Source organism: Drosophila virilis, chromosome 3 (assembly GCF_030788295.1).
Source record: "Drosophila virilis strain 15010-1051.87 chromosome 3, Dvir_AGI_RSII-ME, whole genome shotgun sequence".
Classification (NCBI taxonomy): Eukaryota; Metazoa; Arthropoda; class Insecta; order Diptera; family Drosophilidae; genus Drosophila; species Drosophila virilis.
Genome location: NC_091545.1, coordinates 6,984,982 through 7,012,448, shown reverse-complemented (window position 1 = coordinate 7,012,448; position 27,467 = coordinate 6,984,982). Strand labels below are relative to the sequence as shown.

At 45.7% G+C, this 27,467-nt stretch overlaps 8 protein-coding genes across 22 annotated transcripts in view; 6 read left to right on the top strand and 2 right to left on the bottom strand.

Moving 5' to 3' along the window:
• msn (serine/threonine-protein kinase msn) overlaps positions 1-1,928 on the top strand; it is a 36,995-nt gene extending 35,067 nt beyond the window's left edge. For all 12 annotated transcript variants that reach the window (XM_032434700.2, XM_032434698.2, XM_070208224.1 and 9 more), the window contains one exon: positions 43-1,928. In XM_032434700.2, coding sequence (XP_032290591.1) covers positions 43-216 — 174 coding nt within the window. In that variant the 3' untranslated portion in view covers positions 217-1,928. The remainder of the gene's footprint in view (positions 1-42) is intronic.
• A 393-nt stretch (positions 1,929-2,321) lies between these two features.
• RpL8 (ribosomal protein L8) lies at positions 2,322-3,569 on the top strand. Its single transcript, XM_002046595.4, has 3 exons — positions 2,322-2,346; positions 2,565-2,704; positions 2,796-3,569. Exons 2-3 carry the CDS (start codon positions 2,567-2,569, stop codon positions 3,426-3,428), a joined length of 771 nt encoding a protein of 256 aa, XP_002046631.1. The 5' UTR covers positions 2,322-2,346; positions 2,565-2,566; the 3' UTR covers positions 3,429-3,569.
• Positions 3,570-3,968: 399 nt separating this feature from the next.
• dos (daughter of sevenless) lies at positions 3,969-11,101 on the top strand. 2 transcript variants are annotated; one of them, XM_015175406.3, is made up of 7 exons: positions 3,969-4,186; positions 7,485-7,851; positions 7,924-8,648; positions 8,713-8,830; positions 8,897-9,149; positions 9,218-9,839; positions 9,900-11,101. In XM_015175406.3, exons 1-7 carry the CDS (start codon positions 4,121-4,123, stop codon positions 10,482-10,484), a joined length of 2,736 nt encoding a protein of 911 aa, XP_015030892.1. In that variant the 5' UTR covers positions 3,969-4,120; the 3' UTR covers positions 10,485-11,101. The 2 variants fall into 2 exon arrangements, with proteins under 2 accessions (XP_015030892.1, XP_002046630.2); XM_002046594.4 differs by having other exon boundaries at positions 3,970-4,186; positions 8,716-8,830.
• Positions 11,102-11,511: 410 nt separating this feature from the next.
• LOC6624570 (uncharacterized) lies at positions 11,512-16,337 on the bottom strand. 2 transcript variants are annotated; one of them, XM_015175641.3, is made up of 4 exons: positions 16,197-16,337; positions 14,151-15,188; positions 13,234-14,093; positions 11,512-13,169 (listed from the first exon to the last, which is right to left on the bottom strand). In XM_015175641.3, exons 1-4 carry the CDS (start codon positions 16,234-16,236, stop codon positions 13,017-13,019), a joined length of 2,091 nt encoding a protein of 696 aa, XP_015031127.1. In that variant the 5' UTR covers positions 16,237-16,337; the 3' UTR covers positions 11,512-13,016. The 2 variants fall into 2 exon arrangements, with proteins under 2 accessions (XP_015031127.1, XP_002046628.1); XM_002046592.4 differs by lacking the exon at positions 16,197-16,337 and adding an exon at positions 15,632-15,741.
• Positions 11,725-13,028, top strand: LOC6624534 (enkurin). The gene is made up of 2 exons (XM_002046593.4): positions 11,725-11,867; positions 11,943-13,028. The coding sequence occupies exons 1-2, from the start codon at positions 11,774-11,776 to the stop codon at positions 12,776-12,778; spliced, it is 930 nt and encodes a 309-aa protein (XP_002046629.1). The 5' UTR covers positions 11,725-11,773; the 3' UTR covers positions 12,779-13,028.
• Positions 16,240-17,176, top strand: LOC6624530 (acyl-coenzyme A thioesterase 13). The gene is made up of 2 exons (XM_002046591.4): positions 16,240-16,380; positions 16,510-17,176. The coding sequence occupies exons 1-2, from the start codon at positions 16,294-16,296 to the stop codon at positions 16,852-16,854; spliced, it is 432 nt and encodes a 143-aa protein (XP_002046627.2). The 5' UTR covers positions 16,240-16,293; the 3' UTR covers positions 16,855-17,176.
• Positions 17,041-17,811, top strand: LOC6624454 (acyl-coenzyme A thioesterase 13). Of its 2 annotated transcripts, none has more exons than XM_002046590.4 (2): positions 17,041-17,174; positions 17,233-17,811. In XM_002046590.4, the coding sequence occupies exons 1-2, from the start codon at positions 17,085-17,087 to the stop codon at positions 17,575-17,577; spliced, it is 435 nt and encodes a 144-aa protein (XP_002046626.1). In that variant the 5' UTR covers positions 17,041-17,084; the 3' UTR covers positions 17,578-17,811. The 2 variants fall into 2 exon arrangements, with proteins under 2 accessions (XP_002046626.1, XP_032290599.1); XM_032434708.2 differs by having other exon boundaries at positions 17,044-17,174; positions 17,223-17,811.
• Pxn (Peroxidasin) overlaps positions 17,587-27,467 on the bottom strand; it is a 50,448-nt gene continuing 40,567 nt past the window's right edge. Inside the window, exons 5-9 of the mRNA XM_032434705.2 lie at positions 26,763-27,416; positions 24,655-24,867; positions 24,408-24,586; positions 24,142-24,323; positions 17,587-20,560 (exon numbers count right to left, since the gene is read on the bottom strand). Of these exons, the coding sequence (XP_032290596.1) occupies positions 17,908-20,560; positions 24,142-24,323; positions 24,408-24,586; positions 24,655-24,867; positions 26,763-27,416 (3,881 nt within the window). The 3' untranslated portion in view covers positions 17,587-17,907. The remainder of the gene's footprint in view (positions 20,561-24,141; positions 24,324-24,407; positions 24,587-24,654; positions 24,868-26,762; positions 27,417-27,467) is intronic.

Genomic DNA, 27,467 nt, shown 5'->3' with positions numbered 1-27,467 from the left:
AAATGCAAGATAACTCAGATACTTTTGTCTTCTGTCACATAGATACGTTCCGTGGAGAGCGGCCATTTGGATGGTGTGTTTATGCACAAGAAGGCGCAACGCTTGAAATTCCTTTGCGAGCGCAATGACAAAGTATTCTTCAGCAGTGCCAAAGGTGCTTCATCGTGTCAAATCTATTTCATGACGCTCAACAAGCCGGGCATGGCCAATTGGTAGAGCCGCACATCCTTCCGCAAACCGTTTCTTTTGGCAACATTCAATATTCAAAATAACAACAAACATTTTCTAATTATTTTACCAACAAGCTTGCAAAACAACAACAAAATATCTAAAGATATCACACACACACACACACACACACACACACACACAGAGAAGAACATTAAATCGTTTAAGTAAAAAGTGCATAAGTTCTAATGAGAATTAGATTTTCCTATAACACACACACTCTCACACACACACACACACTCGTAAAGATGTGCTTATGAAAGCAAAGGAAACGTTTCAATTAGTAAATGTGCTATAAAAAGTTAATCTTCAATTGAGTGCACAATTTTAGGCGAGCGTTAAGCAATGTATTTAATAAAAAAACAAAAAAAACAACAACAAAGATAGAGAAGAAAGCGGCAAGGAAAACAGAATAAAAGAAAAACCAAACAATTTTCCAAGCTCACTCGTCGAGGTTTTTCATTTTTGCGCCCGCCCAATTCATGTTTTGATTAAAAAAAAACAAAACAAAATACAACACATGCATATGTATTATAAGGATTACATAAATAAAATCTAAGAGAACAAAATGAGAATACGCAGTTAATTTGTACACAATGCACATATATAAAAAAAAAAGAGAACAATTTCATTTCAAATGTGAATTTAGAATTGTGTGCATATTGTTTTTCTACTTAATATATATTATTTGCCTACAACTTCCTTTTTAAGCGAAATCAAGAAAATAATTAAAATCAATTGCAATTAGAATTTTCTGTTGACAAAATCTGTTTGCGAACTATTTGCAATAACTTTTATCAATTTATATAAATCATAAACAAATGTCTCTGTTTGCTCAGTTTTTATGAAAAGTAAAAAAACAAAAACAAATATTAAAAAGCGCCATTGTAAAAACTAAGTGATAAACAAAAGCAAGTAAATAATATTATAGAGAGCTGAACAAAAAAAAAAAAAAAAAAACAAAAACAAAATGTTATAAGCAAAAGTCGCAACAATTATAATTGAGGAGAATATGTGTACAATAAAAGGAAAAACGAAAAGAAAAACGAAAACGAAAACAAACCGAAAGCAACACAAACAACACACAATTTTGATTGATCGATTGATCGATTGATTGATTGATCATATTTGAAAGACAACTGAACTTAGCTTGATAACAAGATTGGAGGAAATTCGATGAACCTAGTTAAGCTGCATTTTTTACTGAACTTTTATACAGAACCTTAAAAAAAAAAACAAAAGATGAATCAAACATGATACGAAATTCTATAAAAAGCTAGCATATAAAATTGATAAAAAGCAAAAACAAAACAAAAACTCAATTAGCAAGGAAATCTGCTTCGTGTGCTGTGCATCAATTTCTATGTGTTTGTTTTTCTTTTTTTTTTCCTTTATTTGTGTGTGGAGAATTTTTTAAAGCTTAATTATTTAATGGCTACGTTGCAATATACAAACACACACACACACACAGAGAGAGAGAAACACGTACATATGTCAAATTAAGCTGGCAGTTAATGCTAAACAAAAAAAAAACTTATGAATTATTCTTGCTTGTTTTGTGTTGTTTTCACATGTGCGTCCCTTCCAAGCAAAGCGAATGAAAATGAAATTGAAAGAGAAATATTTAAAATATTGTTTGTTTATTTTTGTGTTATAAGACAATGGAAAATGAAATAAATGTATACCCCGTGTCCCCCATATTTAATAATGTTCTTTAAACAAAATGCACTAAACTGCAATTAAAAACAAAGCAAAAAACAAAAAAAAAAAACCGAATTAGTAATAAAATGCTTACTTTATTTCAAAAATAAAACAAGTAAATTGATGAACAAATGAATGTAAATCTAAATCGTAAAAAAAAATTATTATATATATAATCTCAAAATTAAAAAAAAAAAAAAAACAAAATAAACAAAACTGCAATTTAAATTTAGTATTTTCGATAACGCTCAAATTGTACTATTTTCATCGATTAACGATAACAGCATGTATTGAGCAACACTGTAATGTAGCGAACAGCTGACGGAAAAGAGCGTGAAGTTGGCAGCGCTGCCTGTCAAAGTTTGACAATATGCTGCTGTCTTCCTCTTCTCTCTTTTCTTTTTTACCCGAGCATCGGTAGGTGTCGACTGCTGAAATGATAATCGAAAAATTAATAACGAAAACTGCAACATCCGTAATAAATAATAAACAATATGTTTAAAATGTGTCTCAAGCTAGTGTGTGCATTGAATATTTGTGAATAATTGGCAGTCTGTGTGAAATAAAATGACTCAACGACCTGCTGTCTGCTGTCTGGATAAACATTAATTGGATATTTCTTTTCCCAATTGTAGAAATGGGTCGTGTAATTCGTGCACAGCGTAAGGGCGCCGGTTCCGTCTTCAAGGCGCACGTCAAGAAGCGCAAGGGAGCCGCCAAGCTGCGTTCTCTGGACTTCGCCGAGCGCTCTGGCTACATTCGCGGCGTTGTCAAGGTAAGTGCTATTTTTTGTTGCACGATATGGCAACACCGACACATGGATGTGCTTAGCTAACTGCTTGTGTTGTTTTTATCAATTTGCTTAGGATATTGTGCACGATCCCGGTCGTGGCGCACCCTTGGCCGTCGTTCACTTCCGTGATCCCTACCGCTACAAGCTCCGCAAGGAACTGTTCATCGCCCCCGAGGGCATGCACACTGGCCAGTTTGTTTACTGCGGCCGCAAGGCTACACTGCAGATCGGCAACGTGATGCCGCTGAGCCAGATGCCTGAGGGTACCATCATCTGCAATCTGGAGGAGAAGACCGGTGATCGTGGCCGTTTGGCGCGCACCTCTGGCAACTATGCCACCGTGATTGCCCACAATCCGGACACCAAGAAGACCCGTGTCAAGCTGCCCTCGGGCGCCAAGAAGGTTGTGCCCTCGGCCAACCGCGCCATGGTCGGCATCGTTGCCGGCGGTGGTCGTATTGACAAGCCCATCCTGAAGGCCGGTCGTGCCTATCACAAGTACAAGGTGAAGCGCAACAGCTGGCCCAAGGTGCGTGGTGTTGCCATGAACCCTGTGGAGCATCCCCACGGTGGTGGTAACCATCAACATATTGGTAAGGCGTCGACAGTCAAGCGTGGCACATCCGCCGGTCGCAAGGTCGGTCTCATCGCTGCCCGTCGTACTGGTAGGATTCGTGGTGGCAAGGGCGACAGCAAGGACAAATAAACAACAACAACTGGAGCAGCCCGTTCCGTCTGAGATCAGCGTAGCGCTGTTTGCTATAATTGTGCATATATATATGGGAGAGCTGTATGTGGTCAACATGCAATTTACGCGACGGAATAAAATTTATTTCTAAACAACACACTTGCAAGATTTCTAAAACATCAATCAATGTACTAATGCTAATGTAATATAATCAACAAAAGTTATTTGGAGAGGATATTAAATAAGGAATAACAGTTCGTCATAGGCTAGTTCCACTGTATACCATGTTGGATTATCGATATGACGCTGCACATTTTATCGGATTAACAGCATCGATAACCAAGGTGAGTATAAAAACATCGATTAGCTGTTATGTTTATTGTATGCCAATGTAATGTTAAGCAAATGATTTTCATGCTCTTAGTAGCCTATATTTTTTAATAGTCGCGCAATTTTTTATTATCTGAAAATTGCTTTTACTATTATTGACAATATTGCACACAGCATGGCAACCCAAATTGTTGCTGCAGTAAATGTTAGCAGCCACTGTTATTGAACAGAGGCAGCACATGTTAAAGTCGGTGCCGCTGTTAGGCTGCTCTTAAAATAATGAAAATAAATGCGCGAGTGTGTTGGTGCGTTGTTGTGTGCGGACAGTGAAAAATCAAACAGATATTATAATTATAAATAATCGTGCGTATAAATAAATAATGGATAGCACATTCCACGAAGGATGGCTTATAAAATCGCCGCCCTCAAAGCGCATTTGGCGTGCTGTAAGTTTATTGAACCACACAAGCAGCAACAAAGCATATAGTTTTTTTTTTAAGTCTTAGCCCCAATGCAAATAGCAAATGGTCAGTGAAATGTGCAAAATGCAAGCTGCAAGCAAAGCATACGGTAAAAAGGCAGCAGCAACAACAACAACAGCAGCAGCAGCATGGAAATAACATTTGACTGTTTTTTCCGCTTGTTCTACACTGAGTCATGCAAAGAAACGCACCAACCAGTGGCATTTTTGTACAATTACGCTCTGTATACATTTTCAGTGTGTTCGTGTGCGATGGTGTGCGTGCGTGTGTGTGTGTGTGAGCGTATTAGTGTGTGATCATTTGTTTGTTGTTGTTGTGTGTCCGATAATCATTTTTAATTCATTAATAAGCGGCAGACGGACTGAGCATGGGCCTGCATGGCTGATGATATCGAGTTGTTGTTGTTGTTGTTGCTGCTGCAAATTCCAGGCGAAGTGATTGAAAAGCAAAACAAGCAACAACAAAAAAAAAACCGCAAGCCAGTTTCTGTTTTGTTCTTGTAGTCAATTTGTAAATTGTGAATGAGCTATTTTCAATAGCTGCGCTTGCGTGCATGTGTGTGTCTGCATGTGTGTGTGTGTGTGTGGCGTGGGAACATTTTGTGAGGCTGCCCTCAAAGTTTACGCTTAATTAAATGTTTACCGTGCGCTAACCGTTAAGCGCCGCTAGCGGCATTGCGTATTAAATTACAACTGTTGAGCAACTGTTGCACGTTTAATCAACATTTAACTCGCAAAGTAGAAAGTGTTGCCCCAAGCACAAAAAAAAAAAAAAAAACATGAAAACACAAAGCAATCAACAAGGCGCACACAGACATATGTATGTATGCATGTTTGGTCTTTGATGCCCATTAAAAGTGTTTTTAAACGGGTATACACGATTTTTGGGTATGTGTTTGCGACAGGCAGGCAGAGCAGCTCCTGCGAACTGCACTGTGCATGCTTGAGAGAGACATAGTTTCTGTCCATCTGTGTATTGCACTAGACAGATATGGACAGAACTGAAGCATAATCGATAATTATCGATTTTCGATTTAGCTAGGGCAACAACATTTTCATATACTATCAAAGTCTTAGCCCTGATTTTGCTTTAAGTCTGTCATTTTTTAAATCACGTGGTATGCTCTAGTCGTGTATACCCGACTATGTCTTCGTGTGTATAGCTGTTTATCCGTATGGTTCTACAAAATTGTATGCCCATACGATAAGCCACACAGCACGCACAAACAAAATGACGCACTTGTCGTTCCCTTTTGCTGTTGTTGTTATTGTAGTTGTTGTTGTTGTTGCTTTTGTTGCATTAAGGCAGGCCTTATATAGGGGCTAACTGTCCTAGCCATGCCCATCCCTTGCCCAATTTGTATGCCAGGCGCTTAAACAAAATTAGCTGTTTATTATTTATGTTCTTCTTCTTCTTATAGGTTCTTGTTGCGCCTCAGGGTGCCAATTTCTCTATAACTGTGTTTGTGTGCGTGTGTGTGTGTGTGTTTGCGTGTGGCATTATGTTTATTGTTTATAATTGAATTAAGCGTGAAACTGTGCAGACAACAATGCAAATTTGTCTGGCAGAAAAACCAAGAGCTAGCAGAAGGGCGAATACCCTTTGTTACATTTTTGAATAAAAAAAAACACTTGGTACAGTGAACGCACATTAAAAAGAATTTGTATGCAAAAATTGTTCATATATATTTTTGCAATTAAATTGAAAACTCCGTTTACGTAGAAGCCATCGTTTGAATGCATAATTCTCTTAAAGTTGATCTAAATTTGCATGCATTTTCCTTTTAGCGAGGGACCACTGTATCAGCGTATCATACCCCTTTGTGCTGCTGCAGACAAAACGAACTGTGATCATGTCATGAATCATAATTTATACCAATGCTTCATCTGCCAAGCATAATAATTCCTGATTCTTAATTCTTGAGTCACTATAGCGCATCATGACTGTGCTGTGGAGAAAGGGTATTTGCATATGTGCCTTGTTCTTGTTCTTGTTATTTGTGCCAATTATTGGCATTGTTCCAGTTTCGTCGATTTCAAGATTATGCCAAGAATTTTCCCTTTTTTCCAAATCAAATGTAAATAATAAGAACTCTGACGTCTTTGACGTGAATAGAATTTATAATCAAACGAGCAAGTGCAATAATTATAGATGCTATTTTTAGTATTATTAATTAAGTATTAGATTAGCCCAAATCTTAAATGCAGCTGGAGCAACTAATTGTAGCAAAAGGGAAATTGTTTTGCTTTTGATAGAACAAAAGTTGAAAAAAAAAAAACGACCATAAAAACATTTTCGCTGATTCAGTTTTGGGATGGTTCGAACCGAATACCTGCAGCCATAAAGCTGGTTAATACAGGTACGAAACCTTTCAATTTGAACATCGAATTGTATGTACTTATATGTAAAAGTCGTATTTATTTAAGAATTTAAGATAGTTAGTTAGTTAATATTGCATTTGAGCATTTCTCCTATTTTATCGACTCAACAGTTTTTTGGCCAACGAATTGCAACCAAAACTCGTTTCATATAAAAGCAAATGAATTGCAATGCCGTGTACAACAATTTTCGGCTCAAAAACCAACCTAAACTAAATTACAGGGTATTAGCTAGTCGAACACAACTGACTAGTGTTTGCTCAGTCTATTTTTTATAAGAAAACGTAGCACGTTAATCGCAAGTGAAAAGCGCGTGATGCATTGGACTTCCGACTTTCGAATGGAACCGCTCGATCCACGTTTCGTCTAGCTGAAAATTACAATTTATTGTTTTTTTTTTTTTTTTGTAAGCTTTGGAGAAAAACTGCATTGATAAGAAAAATCGTAGAGTATTTGGCTGTTCGCATACGCCGCTTGCGCTTAGCCCTGGCCAAGAAGGCGGCCACTTGGCTCGACGGTGTCAATAGACTCGCCGTTCCGGACAGCTGTTTGGCAATGTGGGTGTGAGCCGCTGATTACTCAAGAAAATGTCAATGTAAACACGATTCGCGGAAAACCAGCAGCGCAGCTGGCAGCGACGTCAGCAGCGCAGCGTGCAGCGTCGCTTACTCACCGCTGCTGCGGCTGATAGCTGCCCGTCGCCCAAGCAAGCTGCAGCAGCTTATCGCAGTCGTGCAGCGCCTCTCATATCCAGCATATGTTGGCTGACTGATTGACGAACTGTCTGATTGAGGGACTGACTGCTGTACAGCTGTTCGGACTGCGCCCCTGTTTGCGAGCTTATCGTGCGAGAACTCAAGCGAAATTGTTGTTTGCTTTTGCAGCGCTGGCGTCGTCGCTGGTTTACGCTGAAGCAGGGCGAGATACCGGAGCAGTTTTGCCTCGAATACTATACGGATCAATACTGCCGCAAGCTGAAGGGTGTCATCGATTTGGATCAGTGCGAGCAGGTCGACTGCGGGCTGCGCTTGGAGAATCGCAAACAGAAATTTCAGTATATGTTTGACATTAAGACGCCGAAGCGCACATATTACTTGGCTGCCGAGACCGAAGCTAGCATGCGCGACTGGGTGAACTGCATCTGCCAGGTGTGCCATCTGCATGACACCAAGCAGTCCAATGAGCTGCCGCTGGGCGCCACAGCCACATCGACAGCAGCCGCCGCTGCAGCAGCAGCAGCAGCAGCAGCAGGTGAGTGTTTAAATCAAACTTAAAACTGGTCTGCAGCCACTTTCACCTGTTGCCAAACATCCTTTCACACAGATGAGAATCGTAGCGCACAGCAGCATACCAGCTCCAGCGGCGCCTTGAGCAATTCCACGCAAAACACAACAACCACATCGCTGCACTCGTCGGCCGGGACAACGGCCACCAACTCGCTGCTGCGTCGTCCGTCGGTCATTGATCAGCAGCCGCAGAGCGCCAACAACAATTCGGACTCGGTCTATGTGAATACGGACTACAACAATCGGGAGACGTTGCTCTGCGATGCACACTTTGATCAGCAACAGCTGCTCTCGGCTGCACAGCAACAGCCTCCTCCGTCGCCGGCCACGGCGCTCTACTTGAATCAGAGCGCTTTGATTCAGGCCCAGGCACAGGCGCAGGCCCAGGCCGAGCAACAGCAGCAGGCACAGGCTCAGGCCGCAGCCGCACGTCTCGCCATCAATGCGAATGGCGTGGTGCGTAAGCTGCCCGAGCATCTGGTGTTGAATCAACAGACCCTGGCCGAGGCCATGACACAGCAGCAGCAGCATGGCAGCGTCCAGGCATCGCCGGCGCTGAGCACCGCCTCCGGGCCGTATATACCGATTAGTGAATGCTTTACGGGCAGTCCCAAGTTCTTATTGGATAGCCATGCCAATGCGGCGGCTGCCCTCAACAATTTGGATCCCAAATTCTATGATACACCGCGCAGTCACAACAACATAGGCCTCAATCTGACTAACGATCAATCCTATTCACCCAAAATAACCAACTGCAGCTTGGTGAGCCTTAACTCTTAGATACTCTTCTGTTTAATCTTTGCTAAGTGTTTATTGCTTTTGGCAGCAGCAACTGGCCAATGCCAGCGGGAAGCAGCGCAGTCAGCGCTCCGATTCGGACTCGGAAAGTGTCTTCACCGACGACGACGAGTGGGCGCATCCGCTGCCCCTACGCGAGAATGTTGGTATGTGGGAATGGATCCAGTCTTACAAAAATAGATTCCTATTTAATGAACTGCTACTGCTTGCAGATCGCAGCACACGGCCTTCGGATAGTTCCATTGAGAACGAGTCTTTTGTGCTGACCTATTCGCAGCGTTTCTCCAAGATGCCTGAAGACGGCGCTGCGTTGCCGGCCACGGGCACTGAGAAGCACGCCAAACAACTGGGAACAATAGCAGCAGCAGCCGCAGATGGCGCGGGCGAGCATCACACGCTGGAGAAGCTGGCCAAGGTGCTGAAGAACAAAAATAATCTTATACTGGACTTCAAGGACAATGAAAAGTAATTTAAATGCACACCCAATCTCTAAAGTTGGCCACAAAATACTAAACTTCCGCCTTTGCTTAAAGATTGCAACGTGATCTGCCGCAACTGTCGGACACGGAGAACACGTCGCCAGCTATTGTGGCGTCACGGCATGCCAATTCCTCGTTGATCGAAGAGAGCTATGACATTCCACGTTCGCATCAGTTGCCCTATTGCAACGTGGGCCAATTGCTGGGCGAGCGACCGGTTACCAGTCCGCACAATAGCAATCCCATAGCGGCATCCACGCCCAATCTAATGGCTGATGCGTGCGCTGCTGCAGCGCCAGCTAATCCCAGCCAGATGGCATCCAGCACAGCGGCAACAACGGCGCCCGTCAATTCCCCAACCAGTGCGCGCACGCTGCCCCGCCAGCATTGCTATACGAATGCGGCGCCCACTCGAATGGAGGGCAATGTGTTTCGCTATGATTTCATTGAGCAAGCCGATTGCCCGCCAGTTAATCGCAAACTCAAGCCCAAGGTGGCCAATTTGACGCTGGAGCCAACGCACAAGAGCAGCGTCGAGGACAAGCCGCCTGAAGAGTTCCCGGCCAAGCCGCCCGTCGCCGCCATGGAGCAGCTGAACAACAAATTGTCCGCCACCAAGCTGCAGTCAAGCGCGCCGCCCAGCGTGGATCGCAAGTGCAAGCCAAATGCGTATAAAGTAAGCAATGCTAAAAGCCAACTTTTATGTAAGCTAATTATATTTGGCGTTCCGCTGTAGTTGGGCTCCTCGGCCACCATGTCGCCTGCCACGCGTCGGTCCACTGGCGCACCGCTCTCGATGGTGCTGCCGCATGAAACGGATGTGCACTCGCCGGCAGCAATTGCCTATTTCCATGAGACGCGCACACTGCCACGCCAGCAACATCGCCAGCACCCGAACAGCCCCGGCAGTCAATCGGTGCAGCATCAACGCACCGCCTCAGCAGCAGCAGCCATGACCTCAACAGCTGCAGCTGCAGCGGCGGCGGCAGCGGCACACAAGCAAAGCCAGCAGGCAGTGCAACAGCAGCAGCAGCAGCAGTCAGAGCACAAGCTACAGTACTTTGATCTGGATGTGACCAATAAGCCGCCGCTGCTCAACCGGCAGAGCATGAGCGTGGGCAATCTGTACGCCCAGGGCGGCGCCGGTCTGGGTGGTGTGCGTCTGGGTGCCACGGATGCGGCGGCAGTGCGTGCGCCCGTACAAAGCAGCGTTGTCTACAATTTCGTGGACTTTGTCAAGACGGAGGCGTTCAAGCGCATACGCGAGGAGCGCAACAAGGAGAGCAGCGAGAGCGGCGGCGCCGGCGGCGGCAACAAATGAGCTGCACACGCTTCCAAAAATCCATGACTCACATTTTCAATGTGCAATAGCGTCATGCGAATCAGTTGTAGTGCCTGCAAAAGCTGTCCAAACAGTGCAAACTCTAAGTGGCTTTGACATTCATTCATTCATATTGAACACTCACACACATCCATATCCATATTCATATTCATATACATATTGATTATATATAGCCGATAAGTTAGGTATTTAAAGCATATTTGTGCCCTCAGCATCGCGTTGTGTGCTTTTTAAATGTCTCTATGAAGATGGTTTTTATCTTTCGATTGTGCTTCCAATTTCGAAATCAAAGCGTATTTAACTATTTTATATATAAATATGTATGTACACACACACACTCACACATAAACTAATTTATATACACCACGAATTTTTTATGGTAACAAATTTTATACTAAGTGTAAGTGTAACTCGTGTGCGACACAAGCTGTAGCTTGATATTGTGCTTTAATAAATCAACATTTATAGAATAACATTCATTAGGAGCTGGAAATTTAATAGAATTCCACTCAAAATTCGAATTCCAGTCTCGAAAATAACTGCCTGTGTATATTAATCAAAAGTTTTTATTAATTCAATTATAATTTATCTGTTTATTTTATTATTTGAAATGTGTTCCAGCTTTAGAGTTACAAATTAAGTTTATAAATATCGCATAAATTTAAATCTCCCTACAGTTTTAGGGGTATTAAGCCCACTTTCAAAAGCTCTCCTAAACTTTTTTAAATTCCTTTTTTTGTGCATTAATAATACATATTGTCAACGTATAACTTAATCTATATGATTGATAGAGATCAGCAGCAGATAAAGGGAAATTAAGTCGTTAACTAGGTGGATCCAATTTTGACTAAAACTTTGTCCTCCAGTCTATAGTTTCTCAAAGAATATCATAATTTTTATTATTATTAATTATATCAGCTCTTAAACCAATCTGAATTATGTTCATACGAATTTTTAAACATTTATTTAAAGCAAGAATTTAGCTCTGCGAAATAATATCGATCGGTTTGAAGTTTGAAAAATATGTGCAGGAGTTATATTTAATAGGTTGCTAGAGCAACAACAAGCACATGTATATTGTGGCAACAGGGTTTGGAGCTGCTTTTGAAACTTGGCAACGATACAAAACGATGTTACTTACGTATATATAAATTTAAATACAAGCTAGCGTTACAAAAATATTTTCAGTACAATAGAGATTTCGAGATAGATATATGTATATTTGCTAAGCGAAAGGAGGAAGTTCTCTCTTTTTAAAGCTAAATATCATGTCGCTGGTCTACATAACACATCACAATGAGAACATCTTTAATTTGGAGCGCGAGCCCGAGAAGCCACAGGAAGCGAGCTTGGAGGTTCATGGTGGGTAGAAAGCGCAAGACTATGTGGCGACCGTCTCTAATCTCTCTCTCTCTCTCTCTGTCTTCCTTTGGGCAGCTACATCCAAGAAGGCAGCCAAGTTTTCCAAGGGTCTGCGCGATCGTCTGAGCATGGAGTACAAGAAGCATTCGATGATTACGCTTAAGGATGGCATGCGTCTGCTCACGGATGCCAAGAAGTCGTATCATCGCACCATGGGCTGTGCCAATGTGCCGCTCGATCCGCCCTGCGCTTATCTGCGCAAGAATCAGGGCGTCAAGTGGCGTCGCGAGAATCTGCACGTGTGTCCCAAGAGTGCGCATATGCCGCCGCTGCCTGAGATGGGCAAAAAGGAAAAGAAGGCCGATATGGTGCCCAATTTTGTGCTGCGCAATATCAGGTGTGCACGGAGCACTGTGCGCTGTCCACCGCCGCCGCGCTACGTGGACACGCCCGTGGGCACACGCCAGAATTTACTCAACTCGGGCATGGTGCCGCAGTTTGTGTGCCGCAAGGACTTTGGCAAGGTGCCCGTCTACATAGAGAAGACCAAGAAGATGCTCAAGGAAATGCATGGCGTTTGCTGCAAGGAGCAGGCGCGTCTCATGGAACTCTGCGGCGGCATGAAGCTGTCCGAATCAATGGAAGCTCTCACCAAGCCGACGCGTGCCGACGGCGCACCACCCGAAATGCCCGGCATGCGCGTAATGGATCAAGCGGAACGCAACGATATACTTGTGGGCCTGCGCGCCCATTTGAATGAGATGACCAAGAGCTATCAGTCCATGTCCCTGCTGATCGACAGCGAGAATAAGCGTCAGCGCAAGGGCAAACTGGAGAGTGATCTGCGCCAGCTCGAGCAGGATATATTGCTGCTAGAGACCAGTCCTATTATTTATGTTTCACTGTATTAACCTATGTACTGGCACGCACACACACACACACACATACTAAGGGGAGCACGCACGCACACACGTACACACACACACATGCACACTTAAAAGGTACGTTCAAATAAAAATTTAACGGGCATCTTCTAAATTCCGAAACCTTATCAACTCCGCAAAGTTTCGTACTCAAAAAAAAAATAAAGCTGCCCAAAAAACTGCGGAATTGATTCGGCATCGGAATTTGGAATGGCTCGCTTCATGTTTATGCATCCAACAGCTCCAAGGTGTAGGATCCATGACAGCAGGGACACAGCAGTACACCGCCCGGCGCATAGAGCTCCAGGAGCAGCTGCCGTTCCAGCAGAGCCAGCCGTCCGCACAGTGTGCAATAGTGCCGCTCCAGCGTGGGCAGCACCTAAGGACAATACATACATATAATAAAATGTTTGGATAGAGGCACATAAGTAAGCCACGCCCACCTGTACATAGGAGACGGTGCAAAGCTGTTGATCGGACGCATCATACATTTGTGCTGTTTCCGGCACATTCAGTTTCAGCTGAAGCTGCTCGAAGTGCACCTCCATCTGGGCCAGAAAACGTTTTATTGCTGCTTGGGGCGCCTGCTCCCGTTGCAGCTGCCGCTGTTCCAACTGCTGCCTGATGCGCGCACTCTCCGCCAGCTGACATTGTGCCGACTGGCGCTGGAATGCCGTCAGCTCCGTCTGCAGGCTGGTCAGGAACTGGAGACGCAGTCGCATATGCGTAAGGGCCAGCATAGCCAACAGCAGCTGCAGTTCCTGCTCGAATTGCTCGAGCAGTGTTTGGTTGCGTTGATGTCGCTGCATCTGAATGAGCGCATCCAAGATGTGGTACTTGAGCTGCAGCTGATGCTGCTGGGCCTCGGTGGCCAGATCGTCGAAGGCAATCATATCGAATGGCGCATAGTTAACAAACTCCTCCAGCTGGACACCTTGAAAGATTTCCAGACGTATGTCCACCAACAGATCTCGACAGCTGTTGATGGGTTGACCGGGATTGATGCGACGTTCGAGCTGCACCAGCGCCTGGCTATTATGGATTCTGCCCACGCGCACGTGCAGCATATGGCGGGTCACCGTCTTGTTGAGCAGAAACTCCTTGCTGCGCGTGTACAGAATGGTCAGCAGATTCTGGCTGGGACTGCAGCACAGGCCAACTGGCTGGTAGTTCTCGGCATCGTCCACACGAATCCACCGCATACTGGCGCACAGCTGACCGTGCTTGTGGCTGAGCTCGATGTGATATAGTTGCCCACGTGCCGTGACCAGCGCATAGTTGCAGTTCTCCAGAGCGCACAGACCTGTGCGTGGAAAGAAGTATTATCTAAATGTAAAGCAAATGGATGTCTATAGCTTACCCGTGATCTTCATGCCACCTGCATGCAGACGCGTCTCCAGCCAGTCGCCCTCCTCATGCTTGGGCATGCACCAGATCAGAAGATGCGCCGCCTTGCAGCAGGCTATATAGTAGCAGTCGCGATTCGGACAGTATGTAATAAGTGCCTCCTGCAGGCCCATGTGATCCGGGCGCAGCCATAGCGTTTTCACCAGACTAAGACCCTCCTCCGTCTCCTCTGTCGCTGTGCCAAATCTGTACAGATGCACCAGGCCGTTGTTGTCGCCCACAAGCAGCAGATCCTCGTAGATTTGCATAAAACAAATGCGACCCAGGAGCGTCTGCAGCTCGCAATGGTCCAGGACAGTGGCTGCATTGGCGCACAGGGTCAGCGTCCATATGCTGCCGGCAGCTGTGCCCAGGACGAGCATATAGCTGCCGCTGTCCACTGGACGCCACGCAAACATGGTTATCCAGCTGCGATCCACAAATGCCTGATATTGCCGGAACGTGCTGATCTTGACGGCGGGCACTTCGTATGGCGGCTGCAGTGTATCCCGCAGAGTTGCGGTCACGTTGAGACCCTTCTCGTGCTGCCGCCAAAGCGGCTGCTCTGAACTTTTGCACAGCAAATGCAGCGCTCCATAGCTGTTTAATGTGGCCAACAGCATTTGGCCATTGGGCAGCGGCTGGGTTGACAATTTGGCGGCCAGCCAATTGGGCAGCGGCACATCCTGCGAGCAAACGGCCGTGTAAGCCGGCTCCAGGCTGAGCTGTTGCATCTCCAGCACATTGCTGCTCTCGTAGATATTCTGAAGATTCACCTGCAGCGACAGCTGGTCCAGTGGTCGCTTCTTGTTCGCACACTTCCAGCTGGCCACAACGTAGGGAAAGGGCAGCTGCGGGTTCGACTTGCTGTTCAATTCCAGGGTAAGCAGCTCCGTCTTCGACCCGAGCAGCGAAATACAATCGCCATCCGTTGTGTAGGCCACAAAGTCATGGACGGTCTCCTGCCTGAGATCACTCTTGGACAACAGTTGGAATGACATTGCTGCTCCAGCTGCGGCAGAAACAGAACGGAATGAAGCAGACAGATTTAGTCAACACGACCTTAATCAATCTTATCTCTATGAAAGGTAAGTAAGGTGTAGCCAATCTATTTAATATAAAACTTAAGCGTAAAGCCCGTGCAAGGCCGAGTAATATAGTTTCTATATAATGAACATAATAACTGGCCCTTTAATCTAACTCTGCTTAAATCTAATTTTTAAACCTACATATATTAAATGTTATACGTGTACATACGTACATATGTACATACATACATATGTACATACATGCATATGTACATACATACATACATGTGTGTGCGTGTACATATGTATGTTTGCTTCTGTCATACAAAACCTTCATCAAGTTTACTTTCCGCATAGCTGCAAATTTAACACCTGCTGCTAACCGCCGCCCTTCTATTCGATTCTCATTAATTCAAATAAGGCTTACAGTTTGATGCTGCGTTGATCACTTATATTTTAACAGGTTGTGTTTGCCCATCTATAAATTTTATCTTCGACCGTAATTTTTTTTTACTCGAATTTAAGCTCGTTCTTATTCCTCTTTCTCCTGCTCTTACTCTTATCTGTCTCTACTTCTTTTCTTTCAGTATTACCTGCTCCCCTTCTACAAATAAAACTTCGTAAGTGTGTTGTGCGTTCTCGGGTAAGTACATAATTGAATATACTTACAAACATAAATATATAATATACATTTTTATAAATAAGAATATATATTAAGGCTAGTCTTTCCATTTATATTGGTGGCAATGTTCATCATCATGATTACTATTATTATTCATATTAGTTTTTTATAACTCTTGAACTTTCAAGCTCTTTTTGCTTATCACATTGCCGGCAGACGCAGACGCGTACAGAGCGAGCAAAACAAATGCGTGAATTTCACATGTTGCCCGTCTAGACTTTGCCTCAGTTAATTTGGCAAAACACACACACACACACACACCATACCCTATGTAAATTTGTTGTATATGTAGCTCATGTTTTGCACTCACCTTTGTCATCGCTAGCGCTTGCTTCAGTAGCTTTTTTCATTTCAAAGCGCTCAGTACGGTGGAGGGAGAGCTGCTGTGCAGACGTAACTAAATTATAATGTCAGCTAAGAATGGCGTCGAAATGGTTAAAAAAGTTGCCGAATTTATATCGAAAGGGGCAAGTTTTGATCGAGTCACGCAAATGGTAAGTGGACGCCAAATATTCGCGGAAAGCAAAGTGCAAAAGCGACGCAACAAAACAGCTGACATCAAGTTTCGATATTATATAAGTTGTGTTATCGATAACGCGCCGCATTTGAACTGTTTGTTGCAGGTGAAAATTACAAATGGCGGCGAAGGGCGCTGCGTCGGCGAATTTATTGTCGCGGCCGAGCACTTGAACCGCCTGGGCTCATTGCATGGCGGCCTAACGGCCACAATTTTGGACAATATAACTACGTATGCACTCATGTCGAAGGGCTCACATCCGGGCGTCACCTCCAGTCTGAGTGTCAGCTATTTGGCTGCAGCAAAGCCGGGAGATGTCATTGAAGTGGATGCCAAGACGTTGCATGCAGGCCGGAAAATGGCCTACATTGAGTGTGTGTTGCGGAACAAGGCGGATGGCAAAATCATTGCCAAGGGTGGTCAAACCAAATTCGTGGACTTTAACGCGTAAACGAGCTAAGAAATTCAGTTATGAAATTAAATATATAAGAGATAGCCAACTCTGAGCTATGCTCTCTGGCTATCTCTGCTAGTGACGTCACAGCTTATACGCGACTCACAAAAAATCGTTATTTGTTCATCGTGAAAGTCGCGACCTATCGATAGTTGGCAGTGCACATCTCTTGAACCTGTTGTTATTGTTTTTGCTTTGCTGTTTACACGTTTCGTAACAACACAAATATGGGAACGCGCAAAAAGGGCCTGGAATTTGCGAAGCACATATCTGAGATTATAGCCAAGGCTACGGGCTTTGAGCGGCACCTGGAAAAGGTTGGCTATAGACATCGACAGCCGTTTGACACGTTTAAAATCTTGTAGCTTTCACAAGGTAAAAATACTGGATGGCGGCGATGGCCTTTGCACAGCAGAATTCACCGTCGCGCCGGAGCACCTGAACAAAGCCGGCGGCTTGCACGGCGGCTATACGGCAACATTGGTGGACATGATTACGACCTATGCCCTGATGTCTAAGCCCTGTCATCCAGGTGTGTCGGTTGACATCAACGTTAGTTACCTGAAGTCGGCCCGTGTGGGCGATGAGGTGCTCATTGAGGCAAATCTGGTGCGGGCCGGAAAATCGCTGGCCTTCATCGATTGCCAGCTGCGGCACAAAAAGGATAACTCTGTAATAGCCAAGGGCACGCACACCAAATACGTTAACTTCGAGCAGTAAATAGTGTGCTAAGTTTTGATACTGTGCTTTATTGTTACATGTGTAGCAGTAAATATTTAGTTAATTGTTAATTAATTAATTGCTTGCTCTGTGCGCGTCATGGTTAGAGTTGTAGGCGGTTACCGTCGATTGGGAGAATGTCTATGTGACGACGTATCGCGTCAAGATTCCATTTGCAACTGCATTTGTGTGCGTTAAAAATCGTATATTTAAAGATTTTCTGTTAAATCTAAATGGAATCCGCCTTTAAGTGTTAATGTGGCTACTAAGTTTAAGGGGGTTTGATTAATTGTTAAGTCGATATGCAAATTGCCGTGTCCAGTGGCCAGCTCAGTCGACCGGCTTGCTCATGACCGGGCAGTGCGGGCAACAGGCCTCTGGCGGTGTCAGCGGTTCGATGCCCGGCGGGCAGCTGACCTCGCCGCACTGTTGACGCAGACAGTTCACCTGGCCATGGAAACAATTGCATTTGCTGCACACATCCGGTGTCCAGACCTCGTTGTTTAGCCGCGTGGTGCCCTTGTCATCGACGCAGTGGCTGCGCTTCGGCTTCACCACAGCGGGCTGTGGAGCAGGCGCCAGCTGGACAACCTGCGCGACGGGTTCGGCATCGACAGCATTGCAGGAGTCCTCCAGTTTGCGCAGTTTCTTGTGCAGCTTCTTCAGCTCCTTCTGGAAGCTGCCGATGAGATCCTCCAGGCCGCTGACGCGCTCCTCGTTCACTTCGTATAACGCCTCCAAGGGACTGTCATAGCTCTCAGCGGTGGGCACCTCCTGCTCGGCATCACGCTTCCGGCGCTGGCTACGCTTGGTGTAGGTCTGTGGCACAAAGGATTCGAAGAGCGGCGGCAGGCTGTTGCAGTTGCCACACTCCTGCCACAGATAGAGATTGATGCCCGGAATGTCCTCGCATGGCTTGTAGCCGCCTTGATGCTTGGCCAAAATGAACACGTTTTCGGTAACCTGATCGAAATTGTCGCCCACATCGCAGAGCACACGGCCCAAATTGGCCTGCTTGATCTGGACCAGCTGTTCGGGCAGGAAGACGCCCGGATTCTCGTAGTAGAAGCGATCGCCATCACGCAGGCGTCGGAACTGCTCCACCAGCAGGCACTGGAACAGTGGACCCACCTTGCCGCCCTCCACCTGATCCTCTAGTATGCCGCCCAGCCAGACATCAATGTTATCCGGATGGCCATAAAGTTCACGCAACTTCTGCCGTATATCCGCATTGGTTATCTCCCCAGCCAAATCCTCAAAGTCCGCAGCTACGGTCAGATTGCAGAACTTTCTGTAGACATTGTAGCCGGGTATGCCATGATCTCGTCCACGCTGTATGTTGATCGCAGCCAAGTCCAGGGCCACAGCGTGCGCCGTCTGGAACAGTTTCTCCGTGAGCTCAGTATTCAGATTCTGATCGGGCTTCTTCAGCTTGGCGGGCACAGCAAGCATGCCGCGCATCAAAGGATCCACACCGCCCTCATAGGCCAGACGCCAGGGCGCAAAGAAGGCCTTGTGCAGCTGCAGATGTCCCTGCGGTATCGGCTGGAAGCTGGAGTTCAAGCGATGTAGCACGGGATTGATGATGGTATGTCCAAAGCGCAAGGCAGCCGTCGCAAACTCATTGGCAATGCTGGGATTCACTTGGGGATCGTAGCCACGATATTCGCCTAGCTGGGCCATGCCGCTCTCCCCGATGATCAGTGGCAGCCACTGCTTGTAGGTGATGTGCTGCATCTGGGCGCCGACAATTTTGCGCGCCTCCTGATAGAGCGTGTCGCCATCCCAGTGTGGATTAATCTCGCGCAGCTTGATGGCAATGCGATTGTGTTCGCGCATCCAGACCGTGTGCATGGCCAGTAGACCGACCTGCTCGTTGACGCGTATGTCGCCGGACACGAAGCAGTTCATCTGGTTCTCATCGAGATTGCGGCGACAGTCCATGCCGTCCTGCGGTGCGGCAAAGGGCAGCATGTCCTTCTGATTGGGGAAGTGCACACCGACGCGCAGCAGACCCTCATCGGAGCTCAGGTTGCGCAGCTCCTGGGCGAAGGCTGTGTTATAGCCATACATCTGGGAGGCATCAATGTAGGAGGTCAGCTGGTTGATCTGCTCGCGGTGCTGCACGCTGTCGAAGAATAGCGAGGTCATGCCGGAGCCGCAAATAGCGCTGGAGCGCACCACATCGATGCAGCGGCGATTCTTCACGCGCGGATCATTCGGTGGCACCTCAATGGGGTAGCAGGGCGGCGCAAACTCGCAGGTCTTTTTGCAATCGACGCCGTCCCAGCTCTCCGAACTGACCGACGGTATGGCATGGTCCAGATCATGGTCCAGGAACTGACCCCACTGCATAACCATATGGGTAATACGGGCATCGGGCGTTATGTCCTTGGTGGCCACCAGCGAGGTGGACACCAGACGTGCACTCGGCTTGGGATGACCCGCGTACATCAGACCCTTGGTCCAGCCCACGGGCATGCTGAAGCCGTTCTCATAGATGGGCGGCGCCAGTCGCCTAAAGGCGGTCAGCGAAGCGCCCCACGTGGGATGCATCAGATTGTTGCAGGTGCCCTCAATGCTGCGATACCGCGAATGGAAGCACATATCCGTGCAGTTGGGCATCTCTCGGTGCTCCATGCAGCCGGATAGCTCCGCCACCAGATGCAAATGCTCGCGCGAGAGCAGATCCCTGAACTCGTACTGTTCACTCTCCATGGTCAGATTGTCACCGCGCTGCACATGCTTCCGGATGTTGACCAGCGTGCGCTCATAGATCTCCGCGGCACGCGCCAGTTGTCTGGCCTGACCCGTGGGAAAGCGGAAGACGCGCAACAGCTCGCCATAGTTGGGTGGGCCACGAGTCGAGCGATTGGAGAAGAGCATGTCCAGGGTATTATTGATGGCCAGGTCGATTTCCTTGGCTGCCTCGGCGAAGGCGATGCGCACATAACGATCACCCGGCGCCAGATCCACATTATTCCTGCAGAGAGAGAGAGAGACAAAGGTATGGAATAAAAACTCTAAAAACCAAATTAGCTTTTGCAGAAGATAAAGATTGAGTATAAACTGAAAAGTTTCATCGCGTCTCGAGCTAGGCACCGAATAGCGTAATTAATATTAAAAAATAGCTCGACTTTTCACATTTTCCCCCCACTTTAATTGCAATTAATTTCTCCAAGCGTCAGAGGTTGCTTAAAACGTCGTTGTCTAAAGAAGTGAACTTATCTTTTTACTTTTATTTGTTTTTTTTTTTTTTTTTTTTTTTTTTTTTTAGTTTTTAGTTTAGTTTTTCTGGTGCTCGTCTGGTTGTGGCCGGCGGCAGTCGCTGACTTGGCAACGACCAGAATTATGCCACACACTTTTTAGTTGTTGCTGCAGAAAGGAAAATCCGCGCCAGGCTACAACAACAGGCGGCATTAACAACAATTCATGCCTCACATTGCTCCATGGCGTTGGCGTCGCCGTTAAAGGAATTTCCCTTTGGAAACTTTCGCTGTGTAAACTTTGCCATTGTCGTCGTGGTGGTAGGTAATAACTTAACGACCATAATACACCCTGTTGCACCGCCAACCACCAGCCAAAAGCCACCAGGCACTGGCTCAGTGCTTACCACTATCAACTATCGCACTACTGCGACTAAATGGCAACCACTGCCAGCCAACTACATACATATTTTCCTCTCGATTTCTCTGCGCCCTTCTGTCCCTGCCATTTTGTGGCTGCGCTTTTTCTGGCATGCCGGCGCGTTTGTAAATACTCTAACAAATTGTTTAAGACAGCACCCTTGAATTTGACATGCGCTTTGCCAAGTTTTGCATTAATCTATATTTTAATAGCAAACACTAATTTAAGAAAGGCGCGTGTTGAATTCGCGCAATGCAATTCAAAAACCAGTGCTGCCAGCTCTCAGCCGGCATGCGGGCATTTAAAACTAGCAAGAGTGCTGCCACATTAACAAAAGTGTGGCAAGAGCGTAAATCAGTGCTGCCAATTAATTTGTTTCAGTTAATTGGCATGCAGTTAGCAGCTTTTAGTGCTGCCAATCAGGCATTTTTACATTTGATCTGCTAAGCTCGCATTTTAAAGCTAGGAAAAGTGCTGCCAATTTGCGCCAGATCTGGTATAAAGCGGTTCTGGCTCGCTTCATATGTAATGTGCTTATTATTTGACTACTTGCTTTTATTGGTATGATTTTTTGCATAATTCGGAGTGTTCCAAATAATATTGAGTGCCGCATTTTGGTAACATGCTTATTTCTAAATTACACACACACAAAAACCAGCCTTTTAGTTAATATAAATATCCTTATTGGATCAGGTTTTATATTGGACTTAAAAATCTTTTTATATTTTTAATATTTATTCCTCATTTAACTTATTATTTTGAAAAGTAGTAAGAAAGTATTTGTTGTGCACAGGCAGTGTATATTAGGAGTCTGTCTGCTTGTTACTTAACGATGCATTTGTGTGTCTTTTCTTGGCTTTGCTCCCAGTGTGGGTGTGTGCGTGTTTGTGTGTGTTTGCCACATGCTGCGGCAATGGCAACGTATTTCCGTGGCCAGCATTCCCGCCATCACCTACGTCTGCAGCAGCCCAGCAGGCAGTAACAGGATAAGCTTTTGTTTTACGCCAGCATTACCCACAACTTAGGCGGATTTCAGTAGCTGCTGCTGCTGCTGCCTTTTGCTATTGTTTTTGCTGTTGTTGTTGTTGTTGTTGCTGTTGCTGCTGCTGGCTTTCAGCGGTTTCCGCTCACTTTTTGTTGTTGGCTGCCAGCTAGGTTACCATTGCTCCCTCCCCTGTTCGCTGCCTCAATTCCGGTAGCCATTCTTGGTCTGTGACTCAGCATAGTTTTTCACTTTTAACGTTTTGCGTTTTCGTTTTATTTCTACATTTTTGTTGTTGTTTTCCTTATTTTTTTTTCAATTTTGCTGCCTTCTTTGGCGGCGCTTTACTGCGGTCTTGCGACTGAGGCTGGGCCCAGGCGTAATGAGTAAAGTTTCTAATGCTGCTGGCGCAACAACGTAAGCCGTCCCGCCCCAGCAGCCCCTGGCCCTGCCAAAGCGCCCACAGCTGCTGCGAACTAAATGATGCGTACACACACACACACACACACACACACGCACAACATGCACACCCGGACTCATATAGAGAGGCAAGCAGGTCATATGGAAGACCGGAAGATTGCTCCGGTTGAGGAGCTCTGCTTTTTGCATTATGCATTTAAAAATTTTGTGCTGCGTAAGCGACACGCCTTTTTTCTGTGCCACAGTTCGGTTGGGTTTCGGCTCGACTGGAAGATTTGTGGGCTTGCTTTGGCTTACCGTTTGTGCGGCTTTTGCTTGCTCATTGCCGCACAACTGAGGGGGAGTGGGCAAGGGGAGGGGGGTGGACAAATTGATTTACGGCCGCATGCACGTTGCATGCGTCTAGGCATTCGTCTTAAATCCAAGCACAAAAATCTCCCGCTCGAAGAAAACTGGCGCCAGACTCATGAACAAGTTGTCAACTCAATTTCAATTTGGGCAATTTGGACAACTTGTGCGGTTCTCTCATTCCCTAAGAACTGCTTCTTTCAGTGTGTGTCCTGTCCGTCCGTTAGTCCGTCCGTCCGTCCGTTGGTTTGTCACGTTTCTTGTCCTGTGTTGGCACGTTTTCCAAGGCTGCCAACTGGCACAGCAACTTTTGTGCTTTCCTCGCCGCCTTTTGATGTCTTTTAGTGCATATTTTATATGCAGTTTAGCCAGCGGCACAGTGGGACGAAACCATGCGAACTCCCGTTTGTTAGAAACTTCATCAATAGTTGATTTATATGCAGGTGTTTCCTGCAAAGCCCCAGCGAGCACTTTAATCTCAGTAAGTTAAATTCAGCTAATAAATATGTTATGCACCGCAGGGAATCAAGCCAGCCAGCCGAAGCATAGTTTACTCAATGTTTGCTTTGAACTTTTTAGTATTTGTGGCGTCCAGCTCCCTGCTGCATTCATTTAAATTAGTTTCATTTTCTGAATGCCTTAAATCAGTGTGCAGTCGCTGAGTTCCTCAAAAAGCTATTTCGAGCGAACTAGCCGGGAATGCTAGACCTGGAAATATCTACAATCTACTGCAGAGCTGCCTTTACAATATTTCGAACCTTTTTCTATACATAAATTCCGCCCACCATACAGTATAGTATATCCACATAGTGCCTCGTTTTAATCAGAATATACTATATAATAAGGCATAAATTGGCAAAAGAGCAATATACCCGCTTTTAACCAGAATGCTGCTTGAAAAAATAGAAAAAATAGAGCTTCAACCAATATACTACTTTTTCAGCCAGACTTCAGCTTGTAAAACTGGCAGAGTTTGAACCACAGTGTTTCACTTTTGTGGCTTTCTTTTTTGTGCTGAACAATTTTTCAATTAATTAAGCAAGTTTTGGGCCGCTCTTAAATGCGTTTTAAGTGCACGCCGTCTTTTGAGGGCTTTGAGACGGGCCGGGCCGCAAACAAAGTTTCCTTTGAGCGAAACTTGAGTCTGTGATTTTTGATGGCGTCTTAAATGGCTGCTGGCAACTCACCTGATGGTAACCAGGGCGGAGGCGGTGGCCCTGCCGAATTTGTTCTTTAGCTGGCACTCGTAGCGTCCGCCATCGAGAATGGTCACATTCTTGACAAACAAACTGCCGGCGCCGCTTATTTGATATTTCTCCGTCAATTGGACATTGGGATCGATGAGGCGTCCATCGCGCCGCCAGACAATCTGTGCCAAGACGAAAACGTCAACAAGTGGCCAACAAATAGAGGGAAACTTTATTTCAAGCTTTTTTTTTTTTGGGGTACTTACCTGCATGCCGTCTTCGGGCTGCTCCGCCTGGCAGGGCAGCTCGATGGTGGTGCCCGTAATGGCCACCAAATTGCTGGGCTCAATGGCCAAGCGCGGCGGTGACTGTGACTGCTCCACTTTAATCGTTGCCTCTGCGCTAACCTCGCCGTTCTCGTTGCTCGCCGTGCACCGATAGACGCCTAAAACACGGACACAAATGTAAACAGCCATGGAAATAGGTGTGGGTGTGGGTGTGGGTCGCACTTACCTGCATGCTGCTGTTTGGCCACGCTAACCACCAGCTCGGTGTTCTCGTTCTCGAGCAGCAGGTCCGCACTGGCGCCGTCGCTGGCTAGTGGCTGGCCATTGAATTGCCAGGTTATGCTCGGCAACGGATTGCCATCGGCATCGCATTCCAGCACAAAGGCTTTGCCCAGTTTGATTGTTTGGTTTTGTGGTGCCATTAAAATTTCGGGTAAATCTGCAAGCCACAGACGCAACGAGCCGTATTTTGAGTGATTTGAGCAATTTCTCCCGCTCCAAATGGCAGCGAGGACACAAATAAAAAAAAAGTATTTGGGGGCCGTCGGTCAGTTTTCTATGCGTTCTTTGTTGTGCTGGCGCCCTCCGATTTGCAAACATATATTTTTCATTGCATACTTTTTGGGGCGTCCGGGTCGCCATTTTGTGTGTAGCTCGTTGGGTTAATTATGCCGGCTGGCTGGCTGCTTGTACAGTCACGCCCCTCCCCCCGCCCCTCCCCCCATTTATGAAATGCGTGCCACACTCGCGACACATGCACACATAATAGTTTATAATTTTTGCACTTAATTTGCAAAATAAAGCGCACACTTTGCACTTCATTTTGTGCTGTGACCACAAATTATAATGAGCCATTGTGATTAAGGCGTCGTTGACTGCACAACAACATATTTTCAACAATCCAACGGCCTCCCTCTCCCCCTGCCCCTCCCCTCTCCAGCTTTCTCTATTTGATGCCATAAAAAGTACAGTCACGTCGCAGTTGGTTGGCTAAGAAATTAAAGATATTAAAGCAAAAGTTTAAATACACTTGCACAGCTCTGTATTTATGGCAATGGGCATTACGTGCGGAACAAATTGCGCTACAAATTGGCTTCAATTCAGTATCCTGCGTGCATATAGATTTTTATTTATCTATATATATATATATATCGTTTTCATGTAGTTTATAAATCGTTTATCTATTGCTGTGCTCAGTGTGCACGATGAGTAACAAAATAAATATCAGAAATTCCATTCGTTAAGAAAATAAATATCTAAATGCGCATTAATTACATTTTTACGATTGAGAATTTAAAAAAAAAGCATATTTATAAAAATGAGTATGCTAGAGAAAACTCCTGCCCATAAAATCTTTGCAAAATAGGGAATACCCCGTAATACAGTAAATAAAAAAGATAAAGGCTTACCTTACCTTACCTTAGTTTTGTTTGTTGACCAAACTCCTTCCCATAAACTCTTTAATCACAACCCAAACCCATAAAATCTTTACAAAATAGGGAATGCCCATAAATATATGTGTAGGCTATAGAAAAGTTCTATAAACTTTTTATCAAACTAGTGAATTCCCATAAATATCGCTGAAATCTAGAAATATCCCTTCCTTGAAATAAAAAATTGCAGAAACTAGAGAAAGCCCCTACACATAAATTCTTTTCAAAATAGGGTATACCCAAAAATTCACAGTAAACTAAAGAAAACTCCTTCTAACTAAATGGAAATGGCAAACATAAGAAAAAGCACATAAATTCTTTGCAAAATTGGGAGTACCCATACAAATCAGTGAAAAGTAGAGAAAACTCGTTCCCATAAATTCTTTACTAAATATTGAATACCCATAAATATCAGTGAAAATGGGTGAAATAAAAAATTGCCGCAACTGAAGAAACTGAAGAAAGCCCCTACACATAAATTCCTTGCAAAGTAGGGAATACCCATACGATTTTCAAAAAAAAAATCGCTGTTTCCAACCAATTAATCTTAAGCTTTGGCCGTTATACAATGCACAGCCATAAAAATACTTGGACTCTATATAAATAGTAGTTGACTTAAATCATGGCGCTGATCGGATGTGGACATGGACAACAATAACAACGGGAATGGCAACTGCATAACGAAGTTACAAACGGACCATTGCGGGCTTAAAAAGCCGGCAACTCGATACAAATTAAATCGACTGCAAATTGTGTTAAGCGCGACAGTTGTGGCTGTGTGTGAAATGGAAACGCAGTTGGTTGAGGAGCCACATTAATGTTACCCAATCTGGACACATTACAGCTCCCAGAGGGAGAGAGGGGAAGGGGGGGGGGGGCGGTGCTGGGAACGTCTACTCACCCTTGACTTCGATGCGGGCGGTGGCCTGCACGCTGCCCAGACGATTGTGAGCCTCGCAACGATACGTGCCCGCCGTCAGTTGGCTGGGCTGGAGCAGGGCCAGGCTGCCGTTGGCGAGCAGCTGTAGCTGGGACGTGGACTGGGTCAGTTGGCGGCCATTGACGAACCATTGTATGTCTGGCTGTGGCCAGCCGCTGGCAGCGCAATCGAGCAGCACGTGCCCGGCCCCATGCAATGCCACAATTTGGTCCTGCGGCTGTTGAATGAAACGAGGTGGCGCTGGTGTCGCATCCACATCCGCAGCCCACACCTGATTGCTGCCGCTGGCGTTCTCCACGTGACCATGCAGGCTGTCCAAACTGTTGTCGGCATTGCTGCTAACCAACATGCGTACCGGCTGTGACTTGATCTCGCCCATTTCATTGCGCGCAATGCACTCGTAGATGCCAATGTCATTTGGGGTGACGCCGTTGATGCGCAATGCGCCGCTTGGCAGAACCAGCATGTGCGGCGCCAGCTCCACACCGATTTCGTTGGTGTTCTGCATCCAGATGAGCTCCGGCCTGGGCTGGCCAGCCACCTCGCAGAGCATGTCCACGGTGTCACCTTCGCTGGCAAGCATGTCCTGTGGACCAACCAGCAATTGCGGCTTGGCTATGTTTAAAGATTACAAAAATCAATATTCAATATTATGCTAAAATGACA